General features: G+C 36.1%; 2 protein-coding genes across 5 annotated transcripts in view; one reads left to right on the forward strand and one right to left on the reverse strand.

Moving 5' to 3' along the window:
• Positions 1 to 13202, forward strand: part of LOC126162326 (phosphatidylserine synthase) — a 185102-nt gene extending 171900 nt beyond the window's left edge. For 2 of the 4 annotated variants that reach the window (XM_049918752.1, XM_049918753.1), the window contains exon 8: positions 12657 to 13199. In XM_049918752.1, the coding sequence (XP_049774709.1) occupies positions 12657 to 12760 (104 nt within the window). In that variant the 3' untranslated portion in view covers positions 12761 to 13199. Of the gene's footprint in view, positions 1 to 12656 lie in introns of all 4 variants that reach the window. The other 2 variants (XR_007535063.1, XR_007535061.1) reach the window with 2 other exon arrangements.
• Positions 13203 to 14941: 1739 nt separating this feature from the next.
• LOC126162327 (uncharacterized protein KIAA0513) overlaps positions 14942 to 23351 on the reverse strand; it is a 265762-nt gene continuing 257352 nt past the window's right edge. The window contains exon 9 of the mRNA XM_049918757.1: positions 14942 to 20673. Coding sequence (XP_049774714.1) covers positions 20609 to 20673 — 65 coding nt within the window. The 3' untranslated portion in view covers positions 14942 to 20608. The remainder of the gene's footprint in view (positions 20674 to 23351) is intronic.

Raw genomic sequence — 23351 nt, forward strand, 5'->3', positions numbered from 1 at the left:
GTTGTTTCTCATTGATCAAAGGCGTTTAAATCGGTTATGGGAAACAGGTTTTGTACAAGTAGACCGAATGTGATCCATATTTGTACTACTAAGGATAAAAGAATATAACTGTCCACGATACATGTTAATAATTTAAATATATCGTACATAGATTAATATATGGGTTTTGTTATACTGGTGCAATGTACTCTGCGTAATTTCATTTGCCACAGTACAGATATTGCGCCATCTCAATAACCAAGTCTGTTCATTTGCCAGTAAACTGCTACATATGAAGTAGTCAGGCTTCGTTTGAATAATTTTGCACTGTTGCATCTGTTTCTGATTCTTTTTTCCAAGCCGGGCTTTGGTCCGGCACTGGGGAAGTTAAAAATAGATTTATAATTTTTTTTACGTTTATGCCTTTCTTTTAGTAATTCATTCAGAAGTGTCAATAAATTTTCGCAGATTTGGTTCCCAGTGATTAGTAATGCTTCTTTGTATGATAAGTCTCAAAGCAGGGCACAACACATAATAGAACACTGCAAGTTTTGCATTGGTATCTAGTTTCCTGGCACACTTTCTGTTTCGTGCAAACCATGCATCTGCACACTAGCGTACTTTTCTTCATATGTTCACTCACGATATCAGCCAGAAAATGTCTCACTGTGAATTGCAGAGGATTCTCGTCATTGTAGTGCCTTCCCCTACCAGCTTTTTTCCATTCTGTAGCATGTTTTTCTATAATCTACTTTACAAGAGAAAGGTGAAACTGAGCGAGTGTCATTTTTTGCCCTGTTACTGACCGGTGGAGAGCATGAGCATTTATAATGCACAAATCCATAATGTGAAAAAAAAATTTCTTGTACCATTTGACAGTCTTACGTACTGATCCCTTTTAGCCCAGTAACACGTCACAACGGTCATACTCAAATTGTAATCTACAATACATTGTTGTTGTTTTTTTCCAGTAGTTCTATCCATCTTCTCCGTTTCAACCATTTGCATTGTGTGACTTGTGGTCAACATGCACACGTCTCTATCGCACCACTTGATAGCAAGGACCTTGTCAGAGGACTTAAACTCAGTTTCTCCTCGTTTTAATTTCTTCTGTAGTTTTGGGATGTTGCACCTATTATTACGAACAATGCCACATGTGGCTGTTCCATGGTTGTGAAGCCAGAGGAACAGGTCTGGGCTGGAGTACCAATTATCAACATATAGAATATGACCCTGTTCCAAATATGGTCCCATAAGAGTTGCCACTACGTCACCACTTTTTCCCAAATTGTGGAACCCAATTTCTGTTGTTATGCCTGTATATGCAATAAAATCCAAAATATACTCACTCTGACAGTCACACAGTACAAAAGTTTTTATTCCAAATCTACTTCACTTGGTTGGAATAAATTGCTTATAAGGTAATCATCCTTTGAACAGCAAGAGACTCTCATCTATACAAAGCTTGTGATGTGGGCGAAATGAATTAGGAAACATCTTATGAACTTTATCAACAATCGTCCAAATTTTAAATAGACTGTTGCCTCCAGTTCTCGCAGAGTTATCACTGAAGTGTAACATTCTCAGAAGTAGACAAAAACAGTCTTCGGACATAATTTCGCTGAAAACGAGTATGTTCAGAAGTGTATCTCTGGACCAATAATCACTTAATTTTAACTTTTTAACTTGTGCTATTAGAAGGCGAATAGCAACAAGACAACACATTCCCTCAAATTCAGAGTCTTTCCACTTAGACAGTCGAGAATTCACAGATTCTGTAGTATTTTCTCCGTTGTAAACGAAAAAATGATTTGTTTCATCTGCAATAAATTGCAACAGTTCTTGAGACATAAATATCACAAAAAATGAAAGAATGCTCGGGTCAGTATCTAATTGACATTTGTGTCCTGAACTCAAGTCATTGAAATAATGGTTTTAACAGCTGGAAATCAGTTTCTTTCTGGTCAAATGTGTCACTTAAGTGCGCTTTTTCCGAACCGTTTCACTGTCACTATCTGATTCCTCAGATTCAGAGGAACTGCTGACTGTAATTCTTGCTTTCTCCTCTAATGTAAAGGGCTGAGGACTACAGCTTCGACAGTCTGTTGAAGACCCATCACTGCTAGCGACATCAGATGATTCACACTCACTGTCGCTCTTAGTGAGCATATTCAGGATTTCTTTATCTGTGCAACCACGGCGGCGTGGCATTTCTCATGTAGAAAACTGACAAAAACACAGGAATCGAAGTCGAATTCTGCAAAAAGAGGGAACACAGCAACAAACATATATGCACTCTCGAACTGTACGGTCGGACCACTGAACAGCTACAGAAGAGCAGGGCGGAAAGATAGCTCTCCGTGTTAGCACATGTGTAGTGCTCAGGTAGCTGTGACACGGCACACCTAAACTCTTCCCTAGTGGCGGAAAGGCCAGTGGCGTGGTATGTGTCAACACGTCCTTAGCGCTGTAGGGAATACCCAAGGGCCACTTGTACATGTCAGGCACGCCAGGGGAATGGTGAGGGATGACGAGTTAACACGTCCCTACAGCAGTCAAAGGGTCAACTAACATAACACTAAAATTAAGTTTTTGAAACGAGCCACAAGTTGCTCTTTGTATTTTTTATTTACCAGTTTCACTCTTCAAATGATCAAGAGCATCATCAGAATATGCAGTTTAAAGTTGGCTGACAGCATTGAAGATTGCATTTAAAGTTGTCTAACAGCTCTAGAGATTAAACTGGCTGTACTACAGCACTTAAACTTACATTTAAAGTACAGTAGTAAATGATGACATAGACAAAACCAAATATGAAATGTCATCATGTACTGCTGTACTTTACATGTCAGTTTAAGTACTGTATTACAGCCAGTTTAATGACTGTCCACAGTCACACTCTACCTCAACAAAATGCAACAATTTTCAGAGCCGCTGGAGGTGCATCCTTACTTTATCAGAACTAGTCCCAACCTCCTTGATCTATAGACCTCACATTTAGTCTGCTGGCTTCAGAACAAAGGATGACATATTTTTTCTGATTGGCAAGGACAGGCTAGCTCCAGTGATCATTGTTAACTGCTCTTGTATAATTAAGTACTTCACCTACAACAATCATAATTCTTTAATGAATTTGCATATTGTGCCAAAATATATTTTCTAAAAATGACAGACAAACTTTAACAAACGTCTTTACGTATCTGAAGGCCTACATAAAGATATTAATTTCTTCATATAAATACTGGCTACTTTTACATAATGCTTTTCATATGGTGACCATTATGCAGTACATGATTTTCCAATGTTAGGTACATGTTTATACATACTCAAACACTTACAATTGGAAGATTATAACAATGATTCTTGATCAAGATGTTGGATCTCATTGTGAAATTCCCTCAATATTTCATTGGTGCAACACCTTCAGATGTAATAAGCTTACTGTTGAGCTGTGACCGAAGACTCCTATTTATGGCATTGTAAGTAGGAGATGTGAAGCTGCCTAATCAGTGGCCAGTGGTGAAGATTTCGTGATAGGTTTCTGGAAGGGCTATAATGCCACCTGTTGGACAATGAGCCAAGAGCTTCAGTGCACACACAAAAGCTGTCATTTAAACAGTGCACTTCCCTCAGTTATCCCAGCACACTCTGTCAGGAGCCAAATGCTGATAACTGCATCCTGCTATTGTCATATGTTTATCTATTTGAAGGAATGAATGCCATTTTACGAAGTCTGTTAGCGACATCAGGTATTATGCTGTTCATGTGGAGCCTGAGGAGCTGGTGTCCTTATTTCGTATGCTACATGCAGAGTCATCAATGTGGAGAGGATGCCTGTTGTGTTACCTTTATCCGCCGGTAAAATCACAATATCTGGAGCCTATCAGGGGGATCGAAGTACTGACTTCTATGCAGCTGAGATACTTTCTTGGGTCCTGGCAACCATGTTGGAAAATTGCAAGTTTCGTACCCAGTTTCCTTGGTAGTGTCCTTGGGCAGCTTCAGGATTTCCTGTTCAACAGAGATAATTACATCCAGAATGAGTGGTCTCTTTGGAGTAGGTGTGAAGTTCGGTCACTTCTCCAAGATCGAAACTGCTGCATTGTGCATAAGTTTCTCCATTAGGTAGTGCACTGCTGTCTATGATGTTTGTCTTCTGCCATTTCTTCCCGCAGTAAACAGTCTCAGAAGTGATGAAACTTTTCAGTTTAATTGCTGTACCGTGTTCTTACTTCCAGTCTGAGAAAGCCCAAGTGGCGCTATTAACTTAAGTCCAAAAATCTACCAAGGAAATATTGTGGGGAAACTTACCATGCTCTGACACAGGTGTCAGTGTCCAAGAACAAGATCTCAGCTGCAGAGAGGTCAGCACTTCAATCCCTAAGTGAAGAACCTGATATTGTGATCTTATTGGCAGATAAAGGTAATGAAACTCTCGTCGTATCCTGACTGATGTACTTAAGCAAGACGATCAGCTATTGGATGACTCTGCACATCACATACTAAATACACAGAAGCTGGAACAGTCTTCTCTGTTTTATGAATTCTGAAAAGTCTGCGAAGATAATAAAATAGAAAAATTGAGAGTACCAGCTTTAAGGCTCCTCTATAACTGTTTCTCACAATGTTGTTTGGTGATTTTACTGGACATAGAACATTTCCATATTTTAATAGTTATAAATGACATTTCACATCAACCGTGATTTTAGTTGCATCTTGTTGTACCTTTCAGCATAATTTGCATCCCCTTCTCTCTCTCTCTCTCTCTCTCTCTCTCTCTCTCTCTCTCTCTCACACACACACACACACACACACACACACACACACACAGTGGCAAATTGAAATTCTGAGACTTTTAGTGCTCCTTTACAAGATTAATTTTGCCCTTTGTCTTCATCCAAAATAAACACCGGATTAACGTATGACAATGTTAGTTTAGTAGTAACGATATTTCAGGTAATGTATTTGTAGTAAAGTTAAGCATTTCTAATGTACCATTCACAGTTAATGAACAGCATCATGTTCAGCAGTGTGTGGAAGGCAAAAATAACACCAGGAGTAAGGAACCATGAGGTGGAAACCTTACTTACAGCATCATGTTCAGCAGTGTGTGGAAGGCAAAAATAACACCAGGAGTAAGGAACCATGAGGTGGAAACCTTACTTACAGCATCATGTTCAGCAGTGTGTGGAAGGCAAAAATAACACCAGGAGTAAGGAACCATGAGGTGGAAACCTTACTTTGAGACACCTATTTACTGGTAAACCACTTTGAGGTAGAAAAAATAGAAATGAATTTTTTGTGATATGCTAGGGGCATTTCTAATGAGTGGTAGTCCCTTTCACAAAATCAATAATTCCTTTATGAAATCATTTCTGGTGAAGTGTACTGGGAAGTCGTTTCCTGATGAGTACTTTAAGAAAGTATCAGCTTGAAATGAAGAAAAAGTGTCACAAATTACATAAGTAGCAGTTTATGATTTAGTGCATTGTATTCTAGGTGAAAACTCTGACAGACAGGACAGATGTGTATTGAATATTTTACACACACCCGTGAATAGAGAACAAGTGAAACACATACTCTTGTTAATGTGCTTTTCAAGAAAACAGATGATGGCACCTTGATGCAAAGTTTCAAAAAAATGCATGATTTGTATTGTAGGCTGATGGAGTAAAATTTGATCATGCAAAGCTATGCTTACAGATAAAGATTCATTCATGTAATTTGCATTTTCCAATTTGAAGTCAGTGTTTGTACTTGAAAACTCATGACCTACATTGAGTGTATTATTGCTCAAGTTTGCAAGGCATTAAAAAAGAAATACTCATTCATAAATAAATTTATATCTTGTATCAAGAAAACGTTTACAAAAGCATCTGGCAGAATACAGAAGTACATACAAGATACAAGATTTCCTTTACCCCCTTGCCCCGTAATCAGAGATGCTTTGCCTGATGATTCTTCAGTTGTAAGAAAGTCCAAAGGACTAACAGATAAACAAGAATTTAAAGATAAACTTCATCATACACAGACACTCTATCCTGACAACAGCCATAAGAAAACTGGAGAAGAGAGCTTCTGAGACGGAAGCACAATGGACCATTTTCATAGCTGTGAAGGGTGCACTAAAAGATACTGAATAACAGAAGCACAAGCAAAGTGTAGCCACAAACCATGACGCAGAGAACATAGAAATGAACAGTAATGTTGGTTGCATTTAGAAATAAAGCATGCGCCTCTTGTGACTGTTCTATTTACAGATGTTTGGCAAGTAATTGTAGATACTGTCTTACTTAGAGAAACAGTGAAATATTGAATGTTATGAGTTTTGACGGTTTTCTGAATGAATGGCCAAAGTAGGTCATGCTATCTGTGATGGTTTCCACACACTTGAGTGACTTATTTTGGAAGCTTTCTGTTTAATGGCTTTTATAGCACCCCATAAAAAAATTTTCCCATCTGAGATTGGCACCTTTGAACTGCTTTTTTCCCCTAAAATGGTACTCCTTTTTTTTTACATCTAAAAATCCCCATCCTAGTAAATCTGATTGTATTCACAGTGACCATAATTATCTTTTATTTGTATTGTAACTGATTGCACAATTATGCAATTCCTCTTCCAACACACTCCCCCTTTTTCTTTTTTGTGCTTCCTGGGGGAAAGGGGGGGGGGCAGACGCAGTGTCTCATAATGTATTTTATTTTGGACGATTGTGTTCTTTCTGAAAATGCAAGTTTGTCATTGCATCTAACATAATATTAAGTTAGACTATGGCTGTAGTTGGCAATGGCATTTTTTTAAAAAAAATCATCCTGTTTAGCAAAGAGTTTAAGTACCATTCATAAGATACAATAAATGACTTCAACATCTAGTAAATTTTCCTCACAAATACACTAAGTGTAATGTTTGTTTTGGGCATTCACAACTATACTGTTCAATCAACAACTGACTTTGTGATACTCCAAATCTTACAACTATTAAGATTTCCACATGGGAGGTATCACAATTAGTTGTGGCTGCTTGGGGTGCCAAGCTGAGAGAGGCACCAGGTACGCCCAAGTGCAAGATTTATATACAATGTGTTTCACAATGAGTAGCAAAAACTGATACTGATTGAAGTGTAAGAGGGAAAAGGGCTAAGTTGCTTGTGTGGAAATATGTTCTTGACCTGGCCTTCAGTAAAAGAGACACGAAGATTGTGAGAAGAAAATCAAGCTACACGAGCACGGGTAAAACATTTGTTATACAACCAGCAGGCAGTACATGGGTTTTACGTACTTTTATTGAAGTTAATGTTGAACAACTGGCAAACAGATGCTCTGAATGAGAGAAATTATGTGTAAAACATGAGTGGAGGAAATATAATTTTATATATATATATATATATATACAAAGATGATGAGACTTACCAAATGAAAGTGCTGGCAGGTCGACAGACAGACAAACGAACACAAACATACACACAAAATTCAAGCTTTCGCAACAAACTGTTGCCTCATCAGGAAAGAGGGAAGGAGAGGGAAAGACGAAAGGATGTGGGTTTTAAGGGAGAGGGAAAGGAGTCATTCCAGTCCCGGGAGTGGAAAGACTTACCTTAGGGGGAAAAAGGGACGGGTATACACTCGCACACACACACATATCCATCCACACATATACAGACACAAGCAGACATATATATATATATACCTAAAAACAAAGATGTGAATATAATAGAGGGAAACATTCCACGTGGGAAAAATATATTTAAAAAGAAAGATGATGAGACTTACCAAACAAAAGCGCTGGCAGGTCGATAGACACACAAACAAACACAAACATACACACAAAAATCTAGCTTTCGCAACCAACGGTTGCCTCGTCAGGAAAGAGGGAAGGAGAAGGAAAGACAAAAGGATATGGGTTTTAAGGGAGAGGGTAAGGAGTCATTCCAATCCCGGGAGCGGAAAGACTTACCTTAGGGGGAAAAAAGGACAGGTATACATTCGCACACACACACACACATATCCATCCGCATATACACAGACACAAGCAGACATTTGTAAAGGCAAGGAGTTTGGCCCAAACTCTTTGCCTTTACAAATGTCTGCTTGTGTCTGTGTATATGCGGATGGATATGTGTGTGTGTGCGAATGTATACCTGTCCTTTTTTCCCCCTAAGGTAAGTCTTTCCGCTCCCGGGATTGGAATGACTCCTTACCCTCTCCCTTAAAACCCATATCCTTTTGTCTTTCCTTCTCCTTCCCTCTTTCCTGACGAGGCAACCGTTGGTTGCGAAAGCTAGATTTTTGTGTGTATGTTTGTGTTTGTTTGTGTGTCTATCGACCTGCCAGCGCTTTTGTTTGGTAAGTCTCATCATCTTTCTTTTTAAATATAAAAACAAAGATGATGTGACTTACCAAATGAAAGTGCTGGCAGGTCGACAGACACACAAACTTACACACAAAATTCAAGCTTTCGCAACAAAGTGTTGCCTCATCAGGAAAGAGGGAAAGACGAAAGGATGTGGAGGCAACAGTTTGTTGCGAAAGCTTGAATTTTGTGTGTATGTTTGTGTTAGTTTGTGTGTCTGTCGACCTGCCAGCACTTTCATTTGGTAAGTCACATCATCTTTGTTTTTAGGTATATTTTTCCTTCGTGGAATGTTTCCTTCTATTATAACCATATATATATATATATATATATATAAACAAAGATGATGTGACTTACCAAATGAAAGTGCTGGCAGGTCGACAGACACACAAACGAACACAAACATACACACAAAATTCAAGCTTTCGCAACAAACTGTTGCCTCATCAGGAAAGAGGGAAGGAGAGGGAAAGACGAAAGGATGTGGGTTTTAAGGGAGAGGGTAAGGAGTCATTCCAGTCCCGGGAGCGGAAAGACTTACCTTAGGGGGAAAAAAGGAAGGGTACACACTCGCACACACACACATATTCATCCACACATATACAGACACAAGCTTGTGTGGTGGTGGGAGGGTGCATGGGACAGGTTTTACACCGGGGGCGGTTACAAGGGTAGGAGCCAGAGGGTAGGGAAGGTGGTTTGGGGATTTCATAGGGATGAACTAAGAGGTTACGAAGGTTAGGTGGACGGCGGAAAGACACTCTTGGTGGAGTGGGGAGGATTTCATGAAGGACGGATCTCATATATGTGTGGATGGATATGTGTGTGTGTGCGAGTGTATACCCGTCCTTTTTTCCCCCTAAGGTAAGTCTTTCCGCTCCCGGGACTGGAATGACTCCTTACCCTCTCCCTTAAAACCCACATCCTTTCGTCTTTCCCTCTCCTTCCCTCTTTCCTGATGAGGCAACAGTTTGGTGCGAAAGCTTGAATTTTGTCTGTATGTTTGTGTTAGTTTGTGTGTCTGTCGACCTGCCAGCACTTTCATTTGGTAAGTCACATCATCTTTGTTTTTAGGAGATATATATATATATATATATATATATATATTGTATACACAACACTATGCTGTTTTTCTTCTCCCTCAGATGGCTTTCACAGAGAATAAGAAAGTTGTATTTGTGGATTAGAATACTGCCACAGAATCTAAATTTGCAGTAGCGATAAACAAGACTGAGGACGAGAAAAAAAGGGGGGGGGGGGGGGGGGAGATGGACACACAGAGTGGAAAGGAGGGGGTAGGAGGCAATGGGGAGGGGGAGGGGGAGAGGAGATCAGAATATGTATCCAGTTCCCATACAAATTGGAAGCATTCTCTCTCTCTCTCTCTCTCTCTCTCTCTCTCTCTCTCTCTCTAAAAACCAGGTTGAACCACAACACCACATTGCTGTACAGACACTCGTTCCAAATCAAAGTACGGGCAAAAGAACAGAAAGACTGTGTGAAGAAATCTCTAGATTAACAAGAACAGCACTTCATAAATTTTGCCATACTAGTGAAGAAACAGATAAAAAATGTAAGATATATACAGCCTACTTTGATAAGAAAAAAAGCATTTAATTCTGTTGCACATACATGGCTTATTACAATTCTGCAGCTTTATAAGATAAACAGTTCAGACATCACCACAGTCTCATACGTGATGAAACATTAGAAGATACACCCAACACTGATGACAACAACAAAACAATAGTAACAGAGCAAGTCAGGATCTAGTGAGGCATATTTGAAGGTGACAGCTTGAGATTGTTTTGAATTTGTTTAGCACTCGATCTACTTTCATCAGTAGTAAATTTAACCAGATATAGATTTGCCATAAAAAGCAGCAACAGCTACATGTTAAATCATCTTATATATCGCTGACATCAAACTATATACCTGAACAGAAACACAGTTGACCCACCTTCTAAAAGAAGTAGAAACAAAATGGCTCTAAGCACTATGGGGCTTAAGTAGAAACATTTCAATGAATATGAACTTATTGTTTGGCCTGGGCAAATGCAGGAGAGTTAACACAAGGAAGAATAACATCCTAGTTACTGGGTTTCAGATGAGTGGTGGAATCATAATTGCAACTATGAATAAATATGATACCTATGAATATTTGGGTCTCTTTCGAAGATGATAATTGTTGCATTTAACTGTAAAACAAAGCACATCAACAATATTTCCTCGTTTTGAAATCTAAACTAAATGGGAAAAAGTATCTTCAGCATCATTAACACAAATGCAACAAAACTTACACTTTTGGCCTCATTAAGTGGACAGGAACACGCCTGGAAGAAATACAGTGGAAAATGTGGTATTTTCTTAAAGTACGGCATCCATAATACTACATCAGCTTTTGATAGGCTAACTGTACCACTTGAGATAGCATGTAGAGGGTAACAGATATTGAGTAGCTGCACAAAAAGCAGCGTTGGAGTCTTAAGCAGTAATTTTATCTCTCCAGTCCATAAGGCAATAGTATGTGCAAACATTAATTACATATCACTCAATCTGGCAGAAACATCTCGATCAGTCCCAAGGTCTAAGATAGAAATAATTTACACCAAAATAATAGACTAGCTTAGACAAGAACTGCACAAGAAACAAGTAAATGAACATAAAAGATAATGTCAGTTTGTAAGCATCAAACAACTGGTTGATGTATACGTGTTTGTGTGCAGAAACTGCAAAACTCTGACTGCAACACAAGATCAGATCAGATCATTGCAATGAGGTACTATCAGAAATGTATTCTGAAAGAGCAAGAAATGAATTATAGCTGTAAGGTTTGTAGCACTCAAAATTATACATCATACATTAGGTATGGCTGTAAAACCTGGGCTCACACAGAATAATTGAAAAGGTATGGTATGAGCAAGGGCACCTGAATGATAGCTTGTAAGGTGGGGGTGGGGAGCTACACCTGGGGTTATGGAGAACTTTTAATATTTTGGAAGTCAAATGGTGACACTGTTGTAGACAACAGGAATTTCAAAGTATACTGGAACTGCAGTATAATGGGTACCACAATCCAGTGCAATACACCAGACACGAGTAATTAATAAACCTGAGCAAGCCTACAGGACATAAAACTGCATGCAGAATAGTTCATCAGGCTCTTGGAGATCATAGTCAGTGATAACTTGTTATTTAAACTGTTACATGTCAGTATCATGTAAAATTGATAAATAATAATGATGTACAGTCAGAGGTGATAAAAATTTTCACACATTGTTTTATATTATTGTTCAGCCTCTCACTGAACCTCATTGGGTGATTAAAGTCATAAAAACTTCTGAATACATATAATTTGTGCATGATGTGCATTGAATAAAAGTCTCTGTGGCACATGCACAATTATTTTGCGTAGTAGTCATCGGAAAACACATTTGTAAAACATCATCCGTATAGTGTTAATTTTGATGAATAAGCGTTTGTCAGCAAGTCTTGAAGTACTGGATCCGATAATTGATTATGAACAAAGCGGTGAATCATTGCATCAGCTTGTTTGTGCAAATCCTCTTGGTTTTTCTGAAGTGAAGGGTGATTTTACAGGAAAGTTCTTCACTTGAAGGACAAGAAGAGGAAGAAGAAAAATCATTCACAAACTTGTATAGAGATTTATAGAATATATTACTTTCACCAAATGCAGAAAATGAATAAGCCGACTTCACGAACTATTTCTTGAACTTAAGCATATGTTTAAAAATAACAAGTTCTGCTTACATTGTGCTTTTGCAGCATACACACACAAATGGCCATATACAGCGCCTCTTATATCTGTGTAATGTATTTTAAAACACGTTAAAACTTTTCAGTATAATCTCCCATATGATCATGCAAGTATGTGGAAGTTTTAGTAATGTATGTGGTCTACCTCCCCCCCCCCCCTGACCCCCCCCCCCCCCCAAAAAAAAATAATCTCATTCTTTCTATATGTTTTACTTCACCTTTTGCTGGGATGGAAAATTTATCAATAAATAAGAGTAGGTAGAAAAGAAGGCACAACACTAGAAATTACATTCCCATAAGTTGTTACATAATCAGTTAATTAAAAAAAAAAAAAAAAAATGATTCTCAGTGATCTCACATATTGAATGAGAGTGTTTGAGGCTTTCTGCATCCACCCCCTCGCCTTCTTCTCCCAAGGGACTGCAATTAGGCAATTCCTGCAGTCCTTAATTTACTTTTAGTTACATGCACTTATAAATCCTCATGTTCCAATAAAAAAAAAAAAAAATTCTTCGTGTGACATAGATAACAAGTCTTCTTTCTTTTTCAGGCACTACTACAAACTGTCCAAAGTTCCCATGGGATTTAAAGAGACGTGCTGTAGTATCCCGTGAGTCTCAGACGCCTGACACACACAGTCGCGCATCTTTGTGAATTAACAGATCGTCTGTGTTATAAACAGTGTGTGTCAGGTTTGTGGAGCCAATTCCACATGTGTGTGTTGTAGATACATTAGAATACAGAATGTTAAATGCAGGTGAATATTTTTCTGATGTCTGTAAATTTGTGCAATTTTGTAGATTATTTATTAGACTTGATGTATAGTTCCTTAATGTTGCTGTTGAAGTGTAGAAAATGTCTTCAGTCAGAGTTTCTGCCTAGGAGTTTGAAATGCACTTGAGATATACCTTTTAGAAAATTGTTTTGATCTCATTTGTTTCCCTCGTATTTCATGAATTATATTTGTATGTAATCCATAATGTTGATAACAACATACTGAGTCAGAATTATCAAAAGTTTTATGGTTGACACATTATAATATGTTGACATGCTACATTTTTTTCAATGATTTCTCTGCATTATCAATATATTCCACTTGTTTGGACTTAGTATGTTACCCCCCCCCTCTCTCTCTCTCTCCCTCCCTCCCCCCCTCCCCCCCTCTCCTTCTGAGTGTGTGTGTGTGTGTGTGTGTGTGTGTGTGTGTGTGTGTGTGAGAGAGGGAGAGAGAGAGAGAGAGAGGGGGGGGGGGGGGGTTGAGTTAAATTGTAGTTGCATGCAAATCAAACTTTATATTACATTAGTGTGACTAATGAGGACAAGCCATAATTCTTTGACAGAGTACAAACAAAGTAGCATGTTTTTTTCTTGACCCGTCGTGGCAAATGGGCTTGTGTTGTGTTTTTGACAACAGTACTAGAGTTTTTCATTGATTTCAGGATAGTGTAAATAGCTAAATCTGTATGCCTGTTACAGGTTTTAAGACTTACTAACTCAGCATAGCCGCCTTGCTACATCTTAATAAATTGTTGATACTTTGACAAGTTCTGCAGGGATACTGTTTTAGCCTAAAGATATCTCAGTGACATTATTTGTTTTGTGCATATTATTGAGTTTGGTTTGTTTGTTTTAATTTTGTACTGTCTTCCATAAAACGCAGAATTAAGATTATTGAGAATATTTGCTAAATTATGTTCAGTACTTGTTGTACGTGAATGTGTGGGTATATTTTGTCAATACTTCAATTTAGCAGCTTTTTATACTATCGAGAATGAAAAGGCAGCCTAACTATTTTTGGAAAAATATTTTTTGTAACACATAATTTATATTTTTCATTTGTATTGACCTTTATAAATTGCATTATTGAAATGCATGTGATTGTTTAAAATTGTCACGTGGAAGCAAGATCTTTTGCTTGTTGTTGTAGTTTTGTCTAGACAGTAGGTCTGCAGCTATTGAATTCTCATGCACAAGTGAGGTTCAGCACAAAAATGTTATCTTCAGCTTGGAAACTGTCTAAAGACTGTCTATAAATTATTGTATGTATTATGAGCATTTCCAGTAGAAGAGTTTCTGTGTTTCATAAACAACACAGAATTAGGGGATGCTTATGTATGTGTTACATGATATGCAGCTTACTTTTTGTCTCTGATGAGAGGATTAGTGAATATGGATATTTTCATGTGTCTTGTACAACTTTGCGAATACTCTTATCACATTGTTACATATATATCCTTTGTGTATGTTCAAGCTAATCAAGATCTGGATCATTGTTATCCACGCTTTTATGTATTGCATATTTCTATTATGTCTTCCTGATAACAAGATCTTGGTCAATGTAATCTGCAAACAATGCATTATCTCTCATCTGATTCACTGGTCCAGGAAACATTATATATTTCTTTCAAAATAAGTATCTCTTACATGATTAAAGACCTTGAAGAGGTTGGTATCTGATGAGCTTTCCCACAAGAGCAGTACTACTTGCTTAATATGTGCAAATATACATAGTTTTAATTGCATTTTTTAAGTTTCCTAGTAATAATTATAATTACGGTTCAACAAATACTCTATGGCAGCAATCTATACATTATACTTGACTCTGGTATAATTGGGAGGGGAAATGGCAGGGGTGGGAGAGCTGTGATTCATAACAACGTAACTCGTGTCAGATTAATTTTTCTAGAAAAATGCTTATTTATTTCCACAGAAAACGTAATTCGTTGTGATCAGATCAAGTTTGGCCCAGAGAAAGTGAATGGGAGTAATAGGTTACAGAGACTATTATTATTGGATATTATTTACACATTTACAGACCAACAGCAACACATAGATGTATACACAGCAAAGCATGAATAGCTGTAATTTTTCTCCACAGTCTCACTAAAAGTGCCTCATTGAGGACCTACATTTGTCTAATAATGTTGTTGACTGTACAGTAACTTCATTTGTATTACTACCACATCCGATGCCTCTCAGGAAAGTATAATAAAATAGACGAATACTCTTTTAATTGATATGGGAATATTTGCCATATACTTTTATGGCACAAAATCTAACAGCATGGTCATGTAAAGTATTTCGTAAGGCATACCTCTCTCAGAGTGTACTGTACAGTCGGGATTACACAGTTCACAAACTAATATCGTTGCTTTTTTAATTAACTACACAGTACACAATTTCCTTAAAGCCTCAGAACAAAATTATTTCATTCAAAACATAAGTAAACCATTTTTGTTAGCAATCCATGTTATAATGGTACATGTTCCATAGTGTAACTAATAAGATAAGCTCTTACGAAAATTTCTTCTGAAAGGTAATAGAGTAAACATCATTTTCATTATAAATATTTTTAAACAGTATCCATTCTTTGTCTTTACAGTATCAACAGCTCATTCCATGTTTTGCATGTATCCTTACATTGGGCATCCAAGTTGTGTAAAATTATGTATTGTATATGGATCACAAAACAAACCCTTTTTTCCTCATGCCACTTAATAACCACCATATACATTTTTCTCATTGAACTTGAAGCTAAGATACATCTCACTTGATTATCTCCTTGTGTAGAGTGTTTGCAAAGGTAGAAGCAGAGTTACATGGTTTCTTGGAGTATTTATTTATCTTTGGGTCATTAAGAGAGCAGCACAGAATTTTCCAGAAATGGTGTCCAGGAGTCCTACACATTTCACTCCCACTTCAGTTGCCATTTACCCTGACCAAAAAAAAAAGCACACGGTTACCTGCTAACATCTGTGGTATTTTTTTTTTTTTTTCTGGAGCAAGAAAAAAAATTGAAGTATGAGTCCTGTTTTCCCCATTAGACACCACTTAGTACAAACAAGACTCTTGCGAAATGAGCCTCAGTTTCCAAATGTGTGCATGTCAGCTTTATTTTTCCTGTTTTGTAGTGTCATCATAAGTATAGGTGGAACTCAGCCTTATAATCCTGTGATCAAGTTCATAGTACACAGTTTGTATCCAGGAAGTAAAAGGGAGAAATATGATTTCTTAGGTGTTTTGTAAAATACAAAACTTGCACTAGGAAACTAATAACATGTCTTTTTAAAGAGGGAAGAAATCTACTTATGTCATTGTGACTCTTGTGTGCAATTGCTGTTTCCACAAGATTAGACAAAAACTTATGTTTATAATGTGTTACTGACCTCAAGTAATTAATTAGTCCCACTGTATTTAATTTAAGAATTTGTGATATAGTGTTAATGGAACACATGATGCTTGAATAAATGCTAAATATGATATTCCATATGTTAATTGTGTATAGCAATTCTGAATAAATGCTAGTCTTCTAATTTATATTTGCATAATCAAAACTTCAGTTTTGTGTACTGTAAACAAGAGTGTACTACATTTGGTGGTGTCAGCTGACTGTTCATGTTTAGCTTCATATAAAAAAATTGTCATTATTGAGTTAGTCTGTGTGGATTTAATGTCTCTCTTGGAAAATGTACTTAAGTCATCATGGAACAAAGTTTCTTGTTTTATGCACCCAAAAAGTGTCTGAAGCATTGTCATGATAGTTAAAAGTAGAATTGGTTTGTGATTAAGCTCCATTGTCAGTAATACAATTATGAAATGTGTCCTCAGGGAGTTGCTATGTTTAACTTTTTGTTTTGCATAAGGGGAAAATATATCACATTCAGTAATTCAGAACTTGTAGCAATCTGTTAGACCTCATTCCCACAACATTTAAAAGTCATGAAATTATGGTGTCTTTCTTAAAAAGACTGGAATATACAGTTGTGGTCTATGTATTTTGACTCTTAGATTTGCTTCATTGGTGTATACCTATATTCAAAATGTTTGCCAAGCTATGGAGTGCGTCTGTAAATTGATGTTAGTGACCATTCATTATTATATTATATCGAGTAGTAAGATGGTTAGTTTTCTAGTATTATTGTAAGTTAAAAGCTGATGAACTTAGTGAATTGTTTTGGATGGCAGCTATGAAGAGGTGTGTATCTTAGAGAAAACCACTCAAATTTGAAAATGTGGAGACTTAATAACTAATAAATGTTACTTAGTGCAGCATCAGATTTTAAGACTTAAAATTTATTTATTTCATTGTGAAAAGCTATCAACCATAACAAGAAACTGCAAAAATTGTCACAGAAACATAATTAAGTTCATTTGTAGCTCTTTCCATGCTAGTGTAAGAGTTTCAGTAACTTGAAAATATCTGTGACGTACTTCAGTACAAGACCATTTGAATTTGGAGTATACAGTGAAATTAAACAAAATATTTAAACGCAAAAGGGAATATTTATGTGTCATCGTATATTAATAATGTTTCATTCATCTTCTGTGTGTAATATCTCATGGAGGCTGCAGTATTTTCATGTAGCAATTATAATTTGATCAGAAATCTGATGCCTAGAGAGTCAGGTATATTCATTTTTGGTTTGCTCAATTAATGAATCAGAAATTTTTTTGCACTTACAAACACTTCTGTTTGCTATAACATATATGTCTGTACAGAAATATGTGTGTTTATTTAATCTTGCAATCTAAGGTTAAGCGTTACAGAATTGTTGAAAGAGAAGGATGGTGCAAGATGTGCTTTCATATCTGACATTATCATGGGTGTCTTGAATTTGTTAGAAAGCTGTTTTATATTTAAAAAAATATCAGGCAGATGTACATATTTATTGAAGAACTGCATTTTGCACAACATTTTTCCTTCTGTTCCAAGATAATTTTTATTATATAAAAATTATGAATTACATCACTGAGTTCTTTGTAAATAATTTTTTATTATATAAAAATTATTAATTACATCACTGAGTTCTTTGTAAATGCAATCAAAATCTAAAACTAAATTAGTTTGCTAGAAGGGTAACTGTCTGTATGTATCTTTCAAAAATCTAAGGCTGGAGATAAGTAAGAAGAAATGGAGAAAATGACATTGGCAAAATGATTTAACAATGTGTGTGCAAAAATTTTGGGCAATGGCCTGTTGTGAATAATAATGTCACATTTAAAGTAGTTGAGCGAAAATAATAGAATCTAGACAAAGACAAAAGGGTTCAGAATTAGTGTCAGTGGGAATTAGTAGGTGAGGAAAGGATAAGTCGTATTAATGCAAACACATAGACTTGGTGCCATAAAATATGTGAGAGAGAGCCAGTGGGAAAGAGTTAATTTTGTAACAACTTAATTAACAGTTTAAGTAATTTGATAAACAGATGTCCAATCTGTGTCACTTGCTTGAGATTTCACTGTTTGATTACTCCCTAAAACATCTTTCACTTCAATTTTTTCTTCACACCCAAATTTTATATCTGTTTAGTGAAGTTCAGAGTGAAATAAAATACTCATCAATTTTTAAATATATTTTTAGCATACAGTTATCATGCTGTTATTATTTTCGTTGCAATTTCAGTGAAGTAATGGTTAATTTTAAATGCTGTTTGCTGCGAAAGTTTCATAACTGTCATTCCTTATCATAATTTCAGTTTACAAACGCCCTCTTTTCCTATCATGAAGCAGGTTGTCTGATTCATATTTGGGACACCCTCAGTTGCAAATGGGGAATACCAATCTAGTGCCTTTTTACCTTTTATTTTCTTCTTTTTAAAAAGTTTGTCTACTCATATAGATCCATGATAAATGTAATAGAGAATAAATCTAGTTTCATCAAGTTTTAATAAATTACGTCTAATTTTACTTTCCTCTTACCACAATTAGCTCTGTAACATAATCCAAAAAGTTAATGGTATGAACAATCTTTGTTGGTACTTTCATTTTGTGATTAAAAAAATAGTTCCTGTGCAGTTGAATCCAGTGTATCTCAGTTATATTCAGCGTATTAACGCCTAAAATGTACAGAAATTTTATTACAGCAAACCATTCATCATAAATATGACTGTGAATGAAGTTACTGTTGAGAAAAAGGGCTGGGTTTCAGTGCTATTAAAAAGCATCAAGGATCAGATTATGATGTCAACATGACACAACAGTAGATCTTAAGTGACAAAGAATTTGATGTTAACATAAATTTAAGATAGCATTGACTGAGGACGTTACTTCAAGTATAGGAGAGGAAGCAGATGATTTCCCTACAGTTGAGAGTGGTATCTTCAATCTGATATTTTACAAGTCAAGAGGTTAAATTAACCTGCCTCTTTACTAGTTAATATTCTTGAGCTATTTTATTTTCCTTTTATCGGTGATGTTTCCGAATACCAATTTATGCCCAATTCTTTTGCTACAGCATAATGTGCAGCACACCATCTTTGATAGTGAAATACAAATACTGAGAATATAGTGCAATTAACTTAAAAAACTGAAAGAGTATTAAAGTCTATAAGTCCTATATTATTTTAAAATAAAGTTACTTCATGCACTGATAAACGTCCTTCACTGTTTTGTACAATTTTTTAAAAATAAGGTGTTAAACCTCTTGTGGACAGAGTAACAGTTCAGTTGGGCTTTATTTTATAATTTTTACAAATACGTCACATGCAGTGAGAGTTTACATAAAAGACTGACATTATCTTTGCGATATTTCACAGAAGAAACCAGTTTTATTCGTATTTTATCAAAATTACTCTTTCTATTTTTTGTTACAAAAAATAGCTAAGGGCAAGTGATTCCACTTTACAGTAACCTGAACTTGAAATATGAAAGTTCTCGGAGAATTCACAAGATCGTAAATGTGTTTAAATGTTTGCAAGAGAAATGAGCTACTTTAATGAAGACTATGTTATTACTATTATTATTATTATTATTATTATTATTATCATTATTACTGTTGTAAAACACTACAAAAATTTGAGTTCTGCTGGTTGATAAAGTCTGCTGTTTAACATGATGATAATGCAGATCGTAGAAAATAAAAGTTACATATACTTGGTCTGAATTTAATGAGCACTTAAATATTGTCATTTTAATGTATATATATGTAAATAACTTACTCTTTCAGTGTAACTGTATTGTTTTTGTGATAAAGAGTACAAAAATGTTTTACCTTATAACAATGATTTCTATAGAAGTGGCAAATTAGCGAGATCTTCAGAAATGCTTTCGTAATAAAATTTAAAAGTCAATGAGTTTGTGGTGTTTTTGCTTGAAGTTATTGTTTTTTTCTGTAAAACACTTTCTTCAATGGAAAAATAAAACTTCTTTATTTGTGAATCAGTCTTATTATTGTTTGTAATATTGCTTCAGTTATTGCGAACATTCCTTTGAATATATCTTATTTAAATACATTTGACTATTTCCTTGAATAAAATTATTTTTTTAATGATATTTTGATGATCGATCATGATCTTTACCTCTAACATACGAACAGACTTGTAAATTTATTGTTATCTACAAAAATGAAGTTAGCCCTAGTCATTGTAAGGCCTTTCCGACAGGTTGTATCTCTTTCCTCTGAAGATGATAATGTTGTCCATTAACACACATCTAGTTACATTAATTCTTGCAGATATGTTTGTGCAGTCACGTATTACTGACTTGTGTATGTTGATAGTTATGCTATCGCCAAGGATCTGTTTCCTTATACATCCTTTCAATGTTGTCACGTAACATCTTCTCTTGATCTGAAATTAAAAAAAAAAAGTGACCATAGAAAGATATCAATATTTAATATATTACTTGTTTCATTGAAAAATCTAATATGAAAAGATTCAATTTACCGTAATTATGGAAGGAAAGCTGTGCATTTGTCATTGTCTGCGTGGTAACAAGAGAAGTTGGTGACTTACATAAATGTGTGAAAAATAGTAGACAATACTTAAAGACAAACACCTGCAGCTAGCATCAAAATGTTCATCTTTTTAAGAATCATAGAATACTGATCTATATGTAAATATATTATATTTCACGCTTTCTCAAAAAAAACTTGGATATAAAAAAAATAAAACAAAAAATTGAAAAAGTAAAAAAGGTCGGATGTTTTGTGAAGCTATTTGTTAAAAACAATAAATGAAATAGATTAGAGAGACTTATATGAGGCAATACTGACCCTACGACTTATCTTAGAAGAAAGATTAAGGAAAGGCAAACCTATGTTTCTAGCATTTTTAGACTTAGAGGAAGCTTTTGACAATGTTGACTGGAATACTCTCTTTCAAATTCTGAAGGTGGCAGGGGTAAAATACAGGGAGAGAAAGGCTACAATTTGTACAGAAACCAGATGGCAGTTATAAGAGTCGAGGGACATGAAAGGGAAGCAGTGATTGGGAAGGGAGTGAGACAGGTTTGTAGTCTCTCCCCGATGTTATTCAATCTGTATATTGAGCAAGCAGTAAAGGAAACAAAAGAAAAATTTGGAGTAGGTATTGAAATCCACGGAGAAAAAATAAAAACTTTGAGGTTCGCCGATGAAATTGTAATTCTGTCAGAGACAGCAAAGGACTTGGAAGAGCAGTTGAACGGAATGGATAGTGTCTTGAAAGGAGGATATAAGATGAACATCAACAAAAGCAAAACAAGGATAATGGAATGTAGTCGAATTAAGTCGAGTGATGCTGAGGGAATTATATTAGGAAATGAGACACTTAAAGTAGTAAAGGAGTTTTGCTATTTGGGGAGCAAAATAACTGATGATGGTCGAAGTAGAGAGGATATAAAATGTAGACTGGCAATGGCAAGGAAAGCGTTTCTGAAGAAGAGAAATTTGTTAACATCGAGTATAGATTTAAGTGTCAGGAAGTCATTTCTGAAAGTATTTGTATGGAGTGTAGCCACGTATGGAAGTGAAACATGGACGATAAATAGTTTGGACAAGAAGAGAATAGAAGCTTTCGAAATGTGGTGCTACAGAAGAATGCCGAAGATCAGATGGGTAGATCACATAACTAATGAGGAAGTATTGAAGAGGATTGGGGAGAAGAGAAGTTTGTGGCAAAACTTGACCAGAAGAAGGGATCGGTTGGTAGGATATGTTCTGAGGCATCAAGGGATCACCAATTTAGTATTGGAGGGCAGCGTGGAGGGTAAAAATCGTAGAGGGAGACCAAGAGATGAATACACTAAGCAGATTCAGAAGGATGTAGGTTGCAGTAGGTACTGGGAGATGATGAAGCTTGCACAGGATAGAGTAGCATGGAGAGCTGCATCATACCAGTCTCAGGACTGAAGACCACAACAACAACAATGATGTGCCTCCTTTGCTGCACCTGATTTTGAGTGTCATTCAAAGTCACATAAAATGTTTCTCTAATGTATTTTATTTCTTACTTTTAGACAAATCATTTCACAACCCATTTGAACATTTTTAATGAGAATTTTACACCCCAAATGCTTTTTTTGATTTGTGAAGTACATTTGAAGGCAGTATACAAAGCTCCACTTTATATTCACCACAGTAAGTTAGTCTTAAAACCACCAACAACAGTTTGTAATTTATTATGATTTACTTAGTAACTTTTCCCATACTAGCAAAAAAATGATTAAAAGAAGGGGGGAAACATGAAACTTGTAGGCTCAGCTTTGTATAAACACTGTCAAACATTGAACTGATTTGAATGATATGAGGGGGTAGCCAAAAAAAAGTGGACTTTTTAAAAAAAAAACTTGCATTTTGAGCACAAACCTTCAGTGCCATGCACAGTACTCGCCACTTGCAATATAATCTTGTCTAATATTTTATTCCTTTTTTCAAAACATTGTTTAAATTCATCTTTTGTGATGCTTGACAGAGCTCCACTCTTTTTTTTCTTCACCTCAACAACGTCTCTATTCAGTCTAGGAAACAAATTAAAATTGCATGGAGCAAGGTCAAGTGAGTATTAGAGATGAGGAACAGGGGTCATATCATTTTTGGTCAACAATTGTTGAACAGAGAGGGCTGTGTGAGGAGGCGCATTGTCACGGTGGAAAAACCAGTTGCGTTGTTGCCACAAGTTGGGCCACTTGCACTGCACCCTGTTGTGCAATCTTTTAAAACGTCCAGTTAGAAAGCCTGGCTAACTGTCTGACCCTGTGGAATAAACTCTGAATGGACAACTCTTCTCACAGTGAAAAGAAAAAAATAAATTACCATTGTTTTAATGTTTGATTTCACCTGACGAGCTTTCTTGAGGTGAGGCAAACTTGGGGTCTTCCACTTGCTTGATTGCTGCTTTGATTCAGGATCATAAACATAGCACCACCCTTCATCAACTGTGATAATGTGAAAAAAGTTTGGATCATTTTGGGACTCTTCTTTCAAAGTACGGCCTACATCCATGCGACCTTATTTTTGTTCAGCAGTTAGCAGTTGTGGCACAAATTT

The sequence above is a fragment of the Schistocerca cancellata genome, chromosome 2 (assembly GCF_023864275.1).
Source record: "Schistocerca cancellata isolate TAMUIC-IGC-003103 chromosome 2, iqSchCanc2.1, whole genome shotgun sequence".
Lineage (NCBI taxonomy): Eukaryota > Metazoa > Arthropoda > Insecta > Orthoptera > Acrididae > Schistocerca > Schistocerca cancellata.